The sequence below is a fragment of the Tyto alba genome, unplaced genomic scaffold (assembly GCF_018691265.1).
Source record: "Tyto alba isolate M040663 unplaced genomic scaffold, T.alba_DEE_v4.0 Super-Scaffold_40, whole genome shotgun sequence".
Classification (NCBI taxonomy): Eukaryota; Metazoa; Chordata; class Aves; order Strigiformes; family Tytonidae; genus Tyto; species Tyto alba.
Genome location: NW_024881316.1, coordinates 44786088 through 44802902, shown reverse-complemented (window position 1 = coordinate 44802902; position 16815 = coordinate 44786088). Strand labels below are relative to the sequence as shown.

The 16815-nt window shown below is 41.4% G+C and overlaps 1 protein-coding gene across 4 annotated transcripts in view; it reads left to right on the top strand.

Annotated features, from left to right (window-relative positions):
• Positions 1-16815, top strand: part of RUNX2 (RUNX family transcription factor 2) — a 161795-nt gene that overhangs the window by 38821 nt on the left and 106159 nt on the right. For 2 of the 4 annotated variants that reach the window (XM_042803342.1, XM_042803344.1), the window contains exon 4: positions 15549-15722. The exons of the other annotated variants lie outside the window; for them this stretch is intronic. In XM_042803342.1, the coding sequence (XP_042659276.1) occupies positions 15549-15722 (174 nt within the window). The remainder of the gene's footprint in view (positions 1-15548; positions 15723-16815) is intronic. 4 annotated transcript variants of the gene reach the window in all.

The following is a 16815-nucleotide window of genomic DNA, read 5'->3' as shown; positions in this document are numbered from 1 at the left end:
CCTCTAAACAAAATTAGAGACATGGAAGGAATGTACCATCATGTGTACATGCCAAAGCTACATAACAGAGAAACTCCATTAGAATGAGTTATGCTTAAGTATAGGATAAGAAATGGTACTTTTAGAAAATACAGCCAGTGGAAATGTTACCCTACTTTAAATGAGTCCACTTAACTCACACACACACACACAAAATAAAATCTGAAGGTTGGGTTTTAATTGTGGTGCGCCTCATCCTTCTCCCTAGCATGTCATCTCCTGGCACTTTTACAGGTGGCAGTGGGGTTACCCTGGTCTGACAATATGGGGGGATTGTCCTTTTGGCAATGCAGTGTCACTTCTGATCCTGCCGTGCTGCAGGACCATGGTCCTGTGCCTGGGTGGGCGTGGGTAGAGCCTGGCTCCTTGCACTCGGGATAGTCCCAGTAGCCGTCAGGAACTGGGTACCCATCCCTGCCTGGCAGGGGTGGCAGAGCTGATCCTTGCAGGAGGCCTTTGACCAGTTTTTCCTGTTGCTGTTTTTGTGACAGCATACATGGAGACATCCAAACACTAAAAATGAAGGTGTGAAAACCACAGAGCTTGGTTGAGGTACAGTTATCTTAACTGTCAAGTATGCAAGCCTTGACTTTCACTTTAAATTCAGCATCCACAATTCTGTCTTACATCAGTTTTATATCAGTGTGCATCCATTTATTTTTGTGAAGATTTATGCCACAATCAACAAGAAAGCAATAAACATTATCAAAATGCTATCAAACAGTAATATCAGCCACTCTCAGACACTATCAAGAAACTTTATCGAAGAAAAGCAAAACCAGAAAAAACACTTTTCACTCTCAAATCTGAGTGATGTGCAGGAAGTAAATTACCACCAGACCTGGTGAGAGAATGAGAGTTAGGGATAGATGTTCTGTTCAAATGATGCAGTGAAATACCAGTATCGTGGTGAAGGGAGCATATTTTCCCAGCTGTATACAAAATACATCGTTTTTAACCAATGTCTTGTCAAAATGCTACCAGATACTGTAGGGGTAGACTTGACAGCAGATCACCCTTGGCAGTAGTTTGGCCATCTACATCCATCAGGGATTGGAAGTTGGGTTCAGTCCTAGTCTAACGTTAGTCCTTCGATGAAGGGGAATCATTAGCACACAGAGTATTTTGTCAATGGAGAAATAACTTGTTCGTGCATCAAAACTGGTCAATGATGGGGACACTGACAGCCAACCTCTTTTTCTGCTGCCAAAAGGAAAATAATCCCATGGGCCTTGTGGGAAGATGGAATGAAAGGGCAAAGAATGATACATCCTACCTGGAGAAGTGTTAAAAACCAAATTTTTTCCTTTGTCATAGTGCTGTGCTCTGTGTAAACTTTTACCAAAAAAATCACTTTCTTTTTTTAAGTTTTGACTTCCTCACAGTTTGTGTTGAAGCTGGAAAAAGTTTTCCATCCGACTTTTCTGTCGTTGCCTTTTTACTTCATTTAAATTGGTTAAGACAGATGAGTTTTACTTGTAAAAAAACCCAAGGCAACGCACCACTAAAAAATATCCAATTTCTTCAGCATCACCAGCATTGCTTGTTTTACTATTCTTGGGCAAAAGGGGAAGAGCACTTTGCATTGTATTTTCCATCATTCTTTGATGGAATTAAGTCAGGGTTGTGCTTAAAGAAAAAGGAAAGCCTCATATGTATGTGTTGTCCTCTAATAAATAGTGCCAATAGCTTGAGTTTGCCTTATTTCATCCATGGAAAAAAAGCAAGCAGTAGGGCTAAAAGGTAGACTGTACAGCTTGTATCTAAAATTCCATAACCGAGGGAGCAAGTTTTGGCCTTGCAGAGACATAACTGTAACCATTAAAGTAGAAGCAGCTATATTATTTCTTTAAATGAGTCATATGACATTAAAAACAAAACAAATAATAAAATTCAAATTTGTGCAAGTTGTAAAGACTTCAGGGCCAGGCTGTCTCCCACTGAAGGTGGTGGCAAAGCCTCTATTCATGGCTTTGGTGAATGGCTTGGGCCCCATACAATCCCATTTTTCCAATTGTAGGTTCATATTTTTTTATCCTGAGAATTAAATGAGGATTTGCCACCCGCAAAATAAAACCCAAAGAAAGAAACTTGTTTTAAATAGAATAAGCTATTGAGGTGATATTAATAGCATGGGGATGATGAGTATTTCCAGTATTTAAGTACTTTAATGTTATTTCTGCCTGTTTTAAGAAAGCAGAATAAAATATCCTTGCCACTCTTGCACTGCAGAGATGTTTTTTCACTGGTGCACTGCAGTGGGCATCCAAACTTAATGACTCACAAAAATAATAATAAAATAGTTAGAGAATATTCAAAGCACATGCCAGTGGTGATCCAATGCATTCTAATGTCTTTCCAAGCTTGAAGTGTATATATATAGGCAGGCCTATATGTATGACCTTGTGTACATCTTTGAAAGCTATCAACTTCACAGCTGCCTATTTGAATGACTTGTGATAAACTAGGCATTTACGGCTTCTGCTTCTTTGATTTTCCTTTTTCCAGTGGATTTCACCCACAATGTAATGCCCAGGTGGATTTCTGTTTAGCAGCGAAATACTGGAGTAGTTACAGCAGGGTCAAAGTAAAGCCTGTGAGATATAATCTTCTTTAAAGAACGAACTTGGGGGAGAATTATGCAGCTTAATGGACTGGTGGTAAGACAGAGGCTTCCTTGTCTCATGTGCTACATCCTGCCCAGTGATCAAAAATTAATGCCCTCTGAGGTCTCCCACTGTATGGGCAAGGGAGACTCATGAATTCAGAAATAAAAATCAGGTCCTGTTTGGGCTGATCTTCTTCACCATGCCTTGAAGACAAGTCTACCTTCTACTAAATTCAATATAGCTGGAAGAAGTAGAAGAGGTATTTGGGATTTCTGTGGGATGAGCTCCTGAAGAGCTCCCTGCAGAAGCAGCTGGAGCGGTCGTAGGGGACATCTTGCTGAGGTAGCCCCAGCCTTTCCAGGCTTTCCCCGGGCGTTCATCAGTGCAGTTCACCACACCATGAATGGCATCGCCCGCTGCTTGTGTTGGCCACCCTCCAGCTCCGTCTCGCAGGCGCATCCCCCCTACCGCCTGCATTCCTGGGGATTTGTTACCTTCTGGTAGCCAAACGCACAGTCAACCAGGGCAGGGGGCGAGATTTATTCTCCAGGACTCTGTTTTCCAATTGTTTTTAAGTTCACAGGAGTCTCCTTGTTACTAAACAAACTTTACAACTGTCAGCAAAAGGGTCAGCCCCCTGCTAGAGCCTTTCAAAAAAATATTATATTCCCTGCTGCCAAATGCAGTTTTGTCATTCACCCCACCTCCCTTCTGTCCCCTCTATCAGGGGCTTTTGGTACAAGGCATCACCCCTGAGCCGGTTAAATACCTGGCTTAGGCACAGAATTAGTGACCTGCAAAGCCTGTAAGGATGGTCTTAACTTTGGCCAACAATTTGCATCTCATGCTCTTGCAATGCTTTGCTGAGTTTGGGGCATGATGTTATTAAACAGCTGGTCTGGGATATAGCAGTCAGCCTTAGGGCTGGGAGGTTTTAATGTGAAATGAGCGTATATAGGACTGGAGTTTCTGTAGCAAGGATGGGATTTGCGTTTGTGTAGCTTGCAGCAGAAAGTAGCTTTTTTTTTCCTTTTCCAAAGGGAAAAAAAAAAGTAAATCCAGTGGAGATAGGTATGAATGAAGCACTTGCAGGAGCAAATAATGCAAATAATGAGGTTGTTTTGTTGGAAAATCCCAGGATTTTATAGTCTCTCACTGCGCTGAGGAGTTCCCTACACTCTCGTAGAAGACATAGGTTGTCCAAAACATTTGCTTCCAGGCTTAGTGGGATTTTTTCCCCCAAGAAGTTTGTCATTTTGATGTCCCTTGTTCTTCATACTGACATGGAAAGGAGCACATAAGTTTTAGCAGAAGGGGATGGCCAGGGCTACTCTGTGTGGGACCATCTTTCTTCAAGTAACCAGCAGATGCACAAATAAGAAAACAACAAGCAAAACAAGTCATGGACTAGTCATATGCTAATGGTCTTCTGGACCTTCATCTGGGGATGCAGGAACACTCTTGAACATTGGGCATGAAATTCTAGTTTTACTTCATTGTGTCTCCCCCAAAAACTAGTGGAAACTCAGAGTCTTGCTTGCTGAATTAATGGTGAAATCAATCTTGTAATATCCCCTGTGAAGAAAAGAAATTGAGTTATTTTGAAGTTAGAGCTGTAGGAAACTCTGGAACAGAGGGTTTAAGACCAGCATTTCCAAACTCAGGTTCCTTGTGGTCTGGAATACCTAAGCAGACACAGCCTGCATTTCACTGTGCCCTTTCCTGACAGCTGGAGTTGTTGAACTCTCTGCAGCATCAGGCCCACAGTTAGCATGAGCTGCCTGACTTGATGTACTCATGTTAAAAATATTGTGTACGTGACTTAACCAAGCACAGACAATCACTCAGTCCTACAACAGTAGGGCTAAAGGAAACCTCAGGCGACCTAGTCCATTTTTCCTCAGAGGAAGTATTATATATACTTAGATCATCACTGACATCTGTCCAAATTCTTAAATCCTCCAGTACTGTGCCTTCCACTTACTTACTGAGTCTGTTTTTGTGTGTTTTTCTTTTATACTTAAAAAGGAATTTGCTAATATCATACATTAATCTCTTAAATCTCCTCTACCTCAAATGAAGCCAACTTTTTCTTGCTGTTCTCAGCTGACATAGAGATCTATTGATTACCATTTTCTTTAGAAAACATTTTACTCTTATCATGTCCTTTCCTGCTCGTCTCTTTTCTAGACTAAACAAATGTCTTTCCTTCAACTTTTCCATGTAGGTTATGCTTTCTAAATCTCTTATCATTCCTGTTGCTCTTCTCTGGATTCTCTCTCATTTGTCTGTATCTTTCTTCGAGGGTGGTGTCCCAAACTGAATAAAGCAGTCCAGCTGATGTCTCACCACTTCTGAGCAGAGTGATGTAGTTACCTTCTATGTCTTCTATGCAACTTAACCATTAATCTTTCCCAGAATTGCATTTACTACATTAAAAAAAAGAAAAAAAGACAGAATCCTATTCTTGACTCACATTCAACTTGTAGCTCCCTGCTACCTCAGATCTTCCTCTGCAGTGCTGCTGGCTAATAGGTTTGTCTTTGTGGTGCATTTGAGTATTTGATTTCTTGCTCCAAATTGTAGTAGAGTGCACTTAACTTTTACTGCCTGCCATTTTACTAATGACATGGCAAATATAATTTCTCCAATTTGCTAAGATCATTTTGAATTCTTACCCCTTTCTCCAGAGTCTGAAGGACTCCTCTCTACAGGATGTCATCTCAAGATTTTATAATGATGCTTTGTATTGCATCATCCAAGTTATTAAAGAAAATAAGAAATATTAATTGGCTGAAAGCATGTAAAATGCCTTCCATTTCAATATCACTAGTGATAGTCAGTGGGCAACCTTGTAACACCAAACTTCCATCCATACATCCCCCATGGCTGTGTTTTGGCCTTTAAATGACACTTTATTTCCCTCAAAGACTTGAAAGCAGAGGTTAATCCATCCCAGCTTCCACGTGAGACAGAAATGCCCCTGCTGGTGTTGGCAGACAGAGGTGGAGCATAACAAGGGGATAAAAACTGCCACTCACCTCCAGGATTGTTGGCAGGATCTTCAGGTCAACATTACTTCTCTTAAACCCAACTGTATCATTTATGTGCTGCTTAAGGCTGTTCATCTTCAAAACCTGTGCATCATGTAGGTGCTCGTGCAAGTGCTCTGATTACACAAAGTCGAATACCTTCTGCAATGTGAAAGTTGCCCCAATAAACCCACTCATTGCCAGCAGCACAAGACTTTTTTACACCCTCGAGTGTATAAATAAGAGCAAAGAACAGCATTAAGCATAATTTTTACTGGGGGAACCACCAATTCCTTATACCTTTCAAGAGGAAGAAAGGGAGGCATCCATCAAACTGTCATTACAAATCTGATGCCACGAACTTAAGGTCATGGAGCCGCCAGGAATCTGTAAACCTTTTAAAGGATATGCCTGTTTTTGACATTCAAAATAAAAAATCATTATAAATTTTTGTGGAAAACACTGATGGGCCAGCAGCTAAAGGACATTTCTCAACAGTCAGACAGACTCCACACGTACTAAATAGATGTCCAGTTTTAGAAGGACAGGTTAATTACTTTCTGTGCTATGCCCAGGAACAAATAATACTTGGCCTGTTTTACTTACTGAGCAGGAAAAGATGTTTGAGGGTAGTTGGTTTGTTTTTTTTTTTTCCTAAATGGTGCTGCATCCTGGCTTCTGCCTCCATATAGCCTGAGTGTAGGTGCCCTTTATGTAACAATAACTTGATACTACTCCAAATACTTGGCACTGCAAGCAGGGGAGTGGAATGCAGTAAGAATACTTAGCAGGTCTGAGGGTGAGCAAACTTCAGTAGTTTTGGAAGGAGCGAGTAGGGTTTTCAGTGTATGTCTCTCCCTTGGCATTTGCAGACAATAAGAATACAAGGATTAACATAGTAGACTCCGTTTATTACACTTGGGTGGATAAAGCAATTATCTGTCTATCACGGCTGTAGTAAATTGTGCAACAGCATTAACATGGGCGGATACATGGATAAATGCTACTCTGCCACAGAGGGTGCTGATACACAAGATAATCCTTCAAGTTGAACTTGTAAAGACTGTTTTCTTTTGGAGTTTATATCATGTTACCCCTGACAGTGTAGACTGAAATGGCATATTTTTTATTTTTAACCACATTTTCAGGTTTCTGTAACCATCTGAATTTTATTAGTAAGGTTATTTTAGAAATATTCCACTTTAATCAAGTTTAAACAATCTGCTTAAAACCTGCTGCATGGATATAAACACAGTCATCTTCTAACGCAGCAAAACAATCTGTTGAAAGATAGAGTGCAAACACGCACACATCCATCTATTATTGCTTAACTGTTGTTTCTTCCATGCCTGAATTCCCATTGTAACCGCAGTGTTCAGCCTGCAGTACGCTCCTGGTTTTGGGGGTGTAAAATAAAACCAAAAATGAAAATGTACCTTATTGATGTCTAGAGAGCAGAGCAGCAGAGCATCAGAGAGCTCTTAGACTAGATTTAAACTAAGCGCCTTAAATCTGGTTTAATGGCTGTGTTTACATCACCCCTCCCTTTTCGTTCTTTTAGAGTAATCAGGTTTCGCAAGCGTTAAGGAAACCATCCCCTCCTGCCAGCTGGAGGGAGGCCAGTTCAAGGAGATTTTTTTTCTCTCCCCCCTCCTCTCGCCCCCTTCATTTGCTATGATCTTTACTGCTGGTGGCTGCAGCAAGCAACAGAAGTTGACGGGCTCTTTATAGTACAGCTACCTTTGGCAAGGGGTGAAAGCCTTATTTCTCAAAGATATTGCTGGGTTAGGATGAGGATGAGAAAGTCAGAATGAGGAGCTCTTGTGCTTTTGTGGGGACAGCCTTTGCTCTCCCTCTTCCCCTCTTCTGCTAAAAAAAGGGGGAGGAGAAGGGGGAGAGCGTAACAGATACCAGCATGCAAAGGGAATTAAGGCAGGGACCGAGACTTGCGTGACAGTCTCTGTTTATATGAGTTTTCTTTAATGTCTCCGAGCAGCGATGCCAGCAATGTTTAGCTGGTTTCCTGGCATACGTGCACACAGATTCCTTTATGCTCATGAAGGATGGATAAAGGTGAAGGCAAAGCATTGTGGTGCAAGGGGGTCCCACCTGCTCCCTTCTCAACCCGACTGGTTTGTGCTGATGTTCATACAGGTTGTTGCTCAGCTTTGCAGAACAAGCTTCAAGATCCAAGTCAGAATTCAAAAGCTTTTTGAAAAGAAAAGAGAAAAAAAAAAAAAAAAAAACAGTGCAACACACTACAGCAAGGAGAGACTTTGCTCATTTACGGGTGAGCTGAGCCTATACCTCAACAGGGGCAGAGCAAAGGGCAGCATGAATCCTGCAACTCTGGGATGAGTTAAAGGGTGGGAGGGAATGGTGCAAAAGCAATCCCATTCAAGCCTCATCCTGCTCTGCTTGTCCTGTTTCTCAAAGCACTGTTTTGGTTTCATTCATCAAATCTTCTGGTTTTACTGCTTTAACACAACTGTCCCTGTACAGACTTCCTGGCCAGCTCAGCCCCTGCCACAAGCCCCCCATCAGTCCCTTGTCTGTGGGAGCAGCAACCTGGAGCCCCACTCTGAGCAGGCATTTTTCACCTCTACGTAGAGAAATTTTGGGAGCAAGAAGCTTCTTTGCAGCTGTTGCAGTTCGCTAAAAAACCCCAACCTCTGGGTCTGTCTTTCAGCTGGATGCATGTTTCTTCAGAGACCCCAGATGAATTTTAAAAAGCATTGATAGTATCTTATACCCTCAAAGGCTTTGCAATGGTTGAGTTCGGGTCATTCCCATGGGCACGAAGTGAGATAGGTTACACACCCATGGGATCATTTCCCCTCATTCCTCCTGCCCCTTCTTCCCTTTGACCTGCTGGAAGCCCTGGCTCTGTCCCATGCTGGGCAGGCTGCCTGTGAGATGAGCTGAGTCGACATTTGCTTTTGCTCCCGGTAGGTCAGTTGGGAGGTGACCATCAACACCAGAGATGCTCCATGGGCTTGACCTCTACGCTGAGCTTCAAACCTGCCCTTGCCTCTGTTCACCCCGGCTTGGAGCCACAGCTCCGGGAAGACAGTAGCATAACTGGTTCCCCTGGGAGCTGGATCTGGCCCTTTTGGAGCAGTACCAGTAGTCTGCAGACCTTGAGGAGAGCAGAGGTCGGGGAGGAGGAGCTCAGTGGGATTTTGGCAATGGACCACATTTGATCTGTTGTATACAAACTGACCCTATCCACAGCGTATGTTCCTCTGTCTTTATTTTCATTTCTCTGCAGTAGTTTCAGGTACAGGGCTTACCTGCCTTGGGTAAAAAATACATATTTTTTATAAACAAAAAGAGGCAGATGTTGTTTGCTGCCTGTGCCTGAGTGACTCCTGTTGGCACTAACAGGGCTGTGTGTACAGTCAGGAGAATAAGCTCTCCAGTCTAATGCAAACTGGTGCCCTCAGCTATTTAAAAAACAAACTTTTTTTTTTTTTTTTCTCCATTGAGTGAATTAGCTGCAGTTACTGCACCTATGTAGCTCCTTGTTTTGTGAACTGTAAGAACCTTTCCTATGCACAGCCTATGGACTAATTATGTAATTATGTTTCTTGGGTGGATTATATTTTTCTTTTCATAATTGTGTCTTTACCCAAGAGACTGGAAGGGTTCCAAGCTTTCCCCTTTCCTGGGTAAAAATTGTTTGGCTCTTTTGTGTTTTGGGCTTTTTGTCATGAACTTTGGATTGGATGTGTTTGGTAGGACTGGGTGAGGGGAAGCCAGCCTGGGGATGACAGTTTGTCACAAGACAAGGGACACAAGAGGGACCCTTGTGACTTTCTTCAGAAATTTTTTCCTTTCAAAGAGCTGATGTGCATCTTCTGGGCTTTTGCTGATTTATGGCTCTCTCATTTTTACCTCCAGTGCGTAGATTGACAGTTCTTTGGAGTGACATCTTTCTGCAATGATGTACTGTCTGAAATTTGTAACAGAACAATGAATATTTTTGCTTCATGCTGAATGCTCAACATTATTCGGTCCCTGCACAACAGCTGTTGAGAAGCCTTAGGCTCAGGTCTCAACTCCTTTGGTGTGGCATAAATGTGGCTCCCTCAACTTCAGTTTTACAAGCCTGTAGCTAAATTCAGTCAAGCCCATATCAGTATCTTCCAGTTAGTTACATCTGAACCATAAGACCAATGGGATGAAATGCAGGAAGACATCCAAAGAGAATTTAATGAGGATTTATGATGAAATTCAGAGGACATGTGGCCTATCTTTTTTGTGGTGTGAAATTGTCTACTACAATATGTACACAGAAGTATGTCACTCGTGTGCTAGTGTTAAAAGGGACACAATCAGTGTGATAGTCTCAAATATGTATAATGCTAATAGGAAAAACTGTGCCCCATTCTTTAGCTTTTTAAAGCACTTCACCTTTGGAGAACAGTGGGAATAATCAAAACTTGGGGTTTTGGTTTCTGTTGTGCTTCTCTTGAAGTCAGGGAAAGCTTGGGGTGTATAGGCTATAAATTCGTAGCTTGTAAACTGGAAGAAGATCTTTCTTTCTGCCACCCCTTAGCCTGAAGGAAAGTCCCTTTTCCATTAAAGTTTCCATCTTTTTCAATCTCAGCACTGTACCCAGAGCCATAGAAAGCCTCAGTTACTGGCCCTGGAGTTCAAAGAATTTTTATTTTGTTTGCACTTTCCAGCTGTAATCACTCCATGGAGTGACTCTCCAAACTTCACTAGCTGATGCTGACCGCACTCATGACATATAGCAAACAGAAACCATGGTGGTATTTCGTGTTGGGTCATCACCCTCCATTCTGCTTGGGATGTCCCAGCAAATGTGTCCCCAACAGGTGAGAGCCCAGGTTCTTACTTTCATGACCTTTCTGCCTTCCTTCAGCTCTTTTACGGAGACACCTGACTCCCACGATAATTCTTGTTGTTAAGGCAAAAGCAAAAAAGATAGAACTGGGCGATGACTGAAAATAGCTAACCCACTTGAGAGTGATAAAAGCATCTGTTGAAAATCTGGTAACCAGATCTCCTTGGTACCAGAAAAAAAACCACACACACAAAAAAACTGGTGGGTGGTGTACACGGTACAAAGAAAGGGAGTCCCTGAGTGTCAGCATCTGGCGAGGCCACGTGTAGCATAATCTGATTAGTTTTCAGTTCCACACCCACAAGTTGAAAGATAAAAACGCACACCCCTCCTCCCCGAGGAGGTAAAAATCTTCGAGCATCAACACCACATTTACATTCTGCAAGTCAGCCTCTTCCATGGCCCGATTTACATCTTGACTTCTCCAGTGGTGCGGTGGAAGTTCAGTGATGAGAGACGAGCTCGCGTCCCTTTCCAGTTACCACATCCAGCAGACTCAAGATTGCCTTGCTTTGATCTGGGAGACATTCCTTCATTCAGTTTAAACTGAAGTGATTAAGCTGGAGATGAAGCCTCTTCACATCTTCTGCCATGCCTGGGATGTGATAATTGAATGTTAGCTTCTATGGTCCATTTTAACATGTTCTGAGGCCTTCCTAGACTGTCAAGCTGAAGCAGCAGCACAGGCACTGGCTGGATGACTGCAGTTTGCACTGACTTTATTGAATTCTCTTAGTACTATTTTCTCGTTTGGTACATGTAACATGGCCAAAATTCATACTGGGGTGAATTAATAGCAATGCCTTCTGTCTCCAGAAACTACTACTCAGGTTGGTGTTTGTCTTGAAATAGCAGAGTGGTGGTGAGAGACCAGAATATTGCTCGTCATTTTTGAGAGAATAATGAATTTCTAATACCTAACATGTTTTATACTATGACAGCAGACAAATCAGAACAGTTTGTATAGCTTTTGTCTATTAACTCTCAATTTTTTTCATCTCTTTCCCATCTCCTTGCCTACTATCTGATATATTCCAATGGCTGCTGGGTCCCATCTTTATTCAGTAACTCATGGGGCAGCCTCAATCTTTTTGACTGCATTTCATATCCAGGATTGCCCATCTGCATAACCATTTTGTCCACCTCCAAGCCCAATCCATTCCACAAAATCATCTTTGTAACAGAGCAACCAGCACTAAAGGCAATGTTGCAGGCATTGGGATAGCTGCAACATGATTTTATTCTATTCTTTATGTAGCTTTTATATTGCTTTTTAATGTACTCACTGCTGCAGCAGATCACAGATTCTCCCTGAGCTATCCACACTTGCTACCCTAATCTTTTTTCCTGAAATAAAATTACGCCTCATGACTGAGCCCAAGGAATACAGCTTTTCTTAGTGCACTCCCCTGGGATCAGGAATTTCTCTGTCAACGGACACATATATCAATGAGAGATGAAAAGCAGCTTGTGGAATGAGTTTTAAACATGTATCACATATTTCATTGCTGCTGCTTATGTGCTACTCAGAAGGCCTTTTTAGAGTGTTTTCAGCCCATACCTCATGGTTCCTCTGTACTTAATAGGATTTCTTTTTTTTTTTTTTTTTTTTTTTTTTTTTTTCTGCACAGGAATCAGGGCAATAGATTTATTTAAGTTGCTTACACTTCTTTGTGAACACCTCCTGAATATGAAGTTTTTGTTGAGTTTCCTGCTTACTTTTAATAGGAACACATCTTAGCTTTTATCAAACCATAGTGACCCATAACGTGTGAAGCTGTAATGTAATCTCATCTCACTAGAATGTTACACTGGGGGAGTGTGGCTCCTTCTGTGGATCTTTGTCACAACATGACTCCGTGTTACAGCCCTAAATTTTAAATGTCCAAAAGGGGAAGGCAAGTCTGTTTTCAGCCCCTTGCTGGTTTCTGGGGACTTGCAGTTCCATTGATGCCTGGGGTCTTCCATATGTGCATATAGGTCTCTTTTCCCTAAATTCTTTTTTTTTTTTTTTTTTTTTGTAGAGGGGGGAAGGGAGGGTGTGGAGATGACAACACCCAAACCCACGCATCTCTAGATCATTCTGATTCAACCAGATGTGGAAATCTTTCTTCTTATTTCTTTTTTCCCCCCCTCTTTATTTTACCTCTTCTTTTCCTTCTTTTTTAATCCCTACCTACAGTAAAGAACACTGCTATCCTGCTAAATTTTGTCTTTATGTGATAGACTTAGTTCATTATAATAATAATACACACAATTAAACTCTTTCCTAGAAAGGCTATGAACAAATAAACAGAACATGATGAAAACAAAGCTGGGGGTTATTGGTCACAGGTTGGTGCAGGAGTGGTGACCTATATAACAAGTGTTCATTGAGTTATCTGAAGAGAGTTAAAAAAGCTTGTGCATCTGTCTGTTAGTGATTCTTTAGCAAAAAAGGGCACTGTGTGAACACAGGACAGAATTTTTCTACAAAAAATCAAAATAAAATTCACTATGGGGGTGGATTTATTCCCAGATAATGTCAGATAAAGCTGTGTGAGGCCAGAGATAGGCTAATCGTGTTTGCCTTATTTTGAGCCCCCTTGAATTTTCTGAAATATGATTGGGAATGAGTAGAAGAGAAAAGGGGATGGGAAGGAGATGCCTTTAAAAAACAGAATGGAAAATATGACTGGCAGAGGGAGAAGAAAATATATAAAAATTGTGGAGGGAAAAAAGATGGAGAAGGAGAAATCCCAAAAGAATACTGACTGCGTCTGTGTGTGAAAGTAATTTCTTCAGATTTAGCAGCACCCAACTTGTACAAATTGTAATTTAAATCAATTGAAAAGATAATGCTAAAGACTACCAGATTAGATGTTATCCTGCTAATTAATCTGTCATTATGGAGCTGTTACAAGCCCACCAAAACACATTCCCCATTTAAAGTAATTGATACCTCCTGAAAAATGGAGTAGCCACCCATGTCAGCTCTAACATAGAGCAGCACCTTCTCCTTAAGGAGAAAGCTCCTGCCTACCCTGTGTTTTTAGACTGAGTCATCCTGGGGGAGAAAAATCATACTTCAAAGTACAAAATAATGGGTCAACTAATTAATTTCTTTAAATTACAGAGAAGTTTCTCCAAAATTAAATTCCATCCAGTTTCTTCTCATCTTTCAAACTAAATCCTTTACTTCTCTATCTAGAACCATGATTTCTGTAAATCTAGTTTGGATTTAGCTGCCTGGTACTGACATCGCTTTGCCCATATGTCATGTAGGCACCTGGGCCCAGTTAGATGATGTGGACCCATGTACTTCAGGACTGTAGTGAGAGGTACCATTAAAAGGCATGTTTGTGAAGAGTGGCAGTCTGATAGTTCAATCTCAAGATTCAGTGGCCTCATTTATGCTTTTAAAATAAATTAACCGGTGCCAGAATTGGTTCTCTGGCCCTAAGACTGATGGGACAATCTGACCATGTCTGCAAAGCTGAACTCTCGTAGCCCCCAGACAGATGGCTGTGCTCACACTGATGAGGCACGACACAGATTACCTCAGGCCACTGGAAGCGTTCTAGTCCAAACCCCAGCAGGGGCCCTTCTTATTGTTAAAAGCATAAAAATATCCTACCCAGCTATTGATTGCGCCTGTGCCCCAGCACTGCTTACAGGGATGGAGGCAGACGTGGTCCTGGGTTGCAATCAGGAGGTCTGGGCCCCCATTTCAGCACTTCCAGAGTCTTTTTGTATGACCTTGGTCGGTAACTTAGGGTAAGATTAATTCCATTTAATGTTGACTAATAATGAGGGTGTCTAATTAAACTAGTCATGTGTGCTCTCTCTCTGATCAGAGAAGGAAGAGAAAGCAAATTCAGAAGGTGAATCATCCTGTTTTAAGACTAGTGTCAGAGACAAATGAGATGAATTGCCCTCTGGAAGTAGCTATTTCTTTCCATTAACTGTAGAGGAAGTCTACATTAGAAGAGTTTAGACTAGATGCCTGATTTATGAATGGCTAAAGTTAAGTTAAGTTAAAGACCTTAATCTCTATGTATGCCTGTTTCTCCATATGTTGAATGATAGAAATAACACCTTCTGCACCTCACATTCAAAGGCACCATTGGGCGAGAAGCATCCAAAAGCTATTTTGGAATTAAATGTAATCTAGGAGCAGAAATACAACAGAGAAGTAATGCCTTTACTCTTGAAACATTTCAATGACAATATGAGCAGTACCACTTGGGGCATCCTGTTGCTTTTGCTATTTTTCACCTTTACATTTTGACAATTGAGCACCCATAAATGAGTGATCCCAAGGGGGCCATATGGCATGAGGGCAGTTAGTCTGTGTTTGGGGAAAGAAGTAGGAGCGCTGAGGAAGACAGACAATGCAAGGGAGTGTAGGACCCCCTCTTGGCCAGCAGTTTTGAAGGTTTTCCTTGCAATACTGCTCTTCTCAAGTGACAGTGACTATTTACTTTTTGGAAAATCTCCCAGAGGAATAAAAGCTAATGACTAACTGACAGAGTTAAAGAAAAAAATAAGGGGAGAAAAAAAGCTTGCATTTTCTTAGCAAAAATCCACAACATATAAACCAGGCATGGAATAATTGTCCCACTTGATAACTTGTACTCATATATGAGGCTTGCTTTAGGAAGAGAAAATTTGCCCCTTTAACTACCTATTGTAGTTAAAACAGGAAAAAAAAATAAGAAAGACAAAAAAGACCTTGTGTGGGTGTCCTCATAAGTGCTTATTTTGATCCAAATTCCAGCATATTACATATCTGTATGGGCACAGTTGTGCTCGATAAGGCTTTCATCAGCACAACCATGTCCAAAACACAAATCCCCCCACTGATGTCACTGTGTTATCGGGGGTAGGTGAGATACCTATAAGTCCATTAAATCTAATAACAGGTCCTTAGAGGCCATTTTGGGTTTTTTTTGGGTGTGTTAAATTACTAAATCTTGTTATTAACGCTTTTATTTTATGATTTGCTGTTTCCAGGGCACAGACAGAAGCTTGATGACTCTAAACCTAGTTTGTTCTCTGAACGCCTCAGTGATTTAGGGCGCATTCCTCATCCCAGTATGAGAGTAGGGGTCCCGACCCAGAGCCCACGGCCCTCTCTGAACTCTGCACCAAGTCCTTTTAATCCACAAGGACAGAGTCAGATTACAGGTAAGAGACAGAACCATAGGTTTGACTTGCACAGGCAACAGTAGTAATTGCTTATGGGTGTTTGTGTCTCAGCTGCAGTAAAAGAGGCTGTTACAGAGCGAGAGATGTGTTCCAAGCAAAGCTAGGTGGGAAGTGGATTTTTCTATAGTGTTTGAAGCTGAAAATGTCTTTATTTTTTTCAAATATCTTTTTTGCCATAAATCCAAAATAATCCAAAATAGTCAATCCGGGTAAATTGAGTAGGAATCGGGTGAAATTCTAACTGCCACATTGCTCTGCCTCCGTGTGTGCAATAGTACATATTAGTGTATAATAGAATGAACATTTTTATTCAGCCTTTTTATTTTGCACTCATGTTGAGGGAAGCAGCCAGCATTTAATGGTCTGTCAGATTAATAATACAATCTTCTCACGTGGCGGTTTCCTTCTAGCACCAGTGCTGACCACTGTTACAATAAGCGAACTGGGTTATGGAGAAATCTCCAAAGGTTGCTTGTGAGGGTTGTATGCAACATTTATGATTGCATGCTGAGAGACAGATTTCATTGTGCTGAGAGAAATCATAAAGTACCATGTGTCACAGATTATAAAACTGAAATAAGATGTTTAACTGCAGCTGTGCCAGAAGTTTGCAACAAAACGGTGAAGCCTACAAAATAAACTGATTTTGTCATTTTCCCAAATTCAGAGCTAGTTACATTTTTCAAAAGAGTTTCCGAACAACATCTGCCTAATATTGGCCATTTCTACACTCAAAATTTGTGCTGACATGTTTGTGTCTGTCCAGGATGTGAAGAGGTCTTGCCCCAGACCAATTCACTTGCTAAAACTTGGAGAACTTCACCTAGATGCCAGTCTGCCAACAAAACTCTTGTCTCAATTTACTAGACCAATTTAAAACTCAGTTCTGCTGCTACAGTTGCATCTACACCAGGAGTTCTTTGCCAGTGTTATGTACCAGTATTCCTTTACTGGTAAAGAACTCCTAGTATAGACATAATCTTTGAGTCAACCTAGGAAGATTTCTGGTTTCATGTTTCAAGTGGTTTTGACATGATACCAGCTGAAACTTAGCGGTTTTAACAAAGTGTTG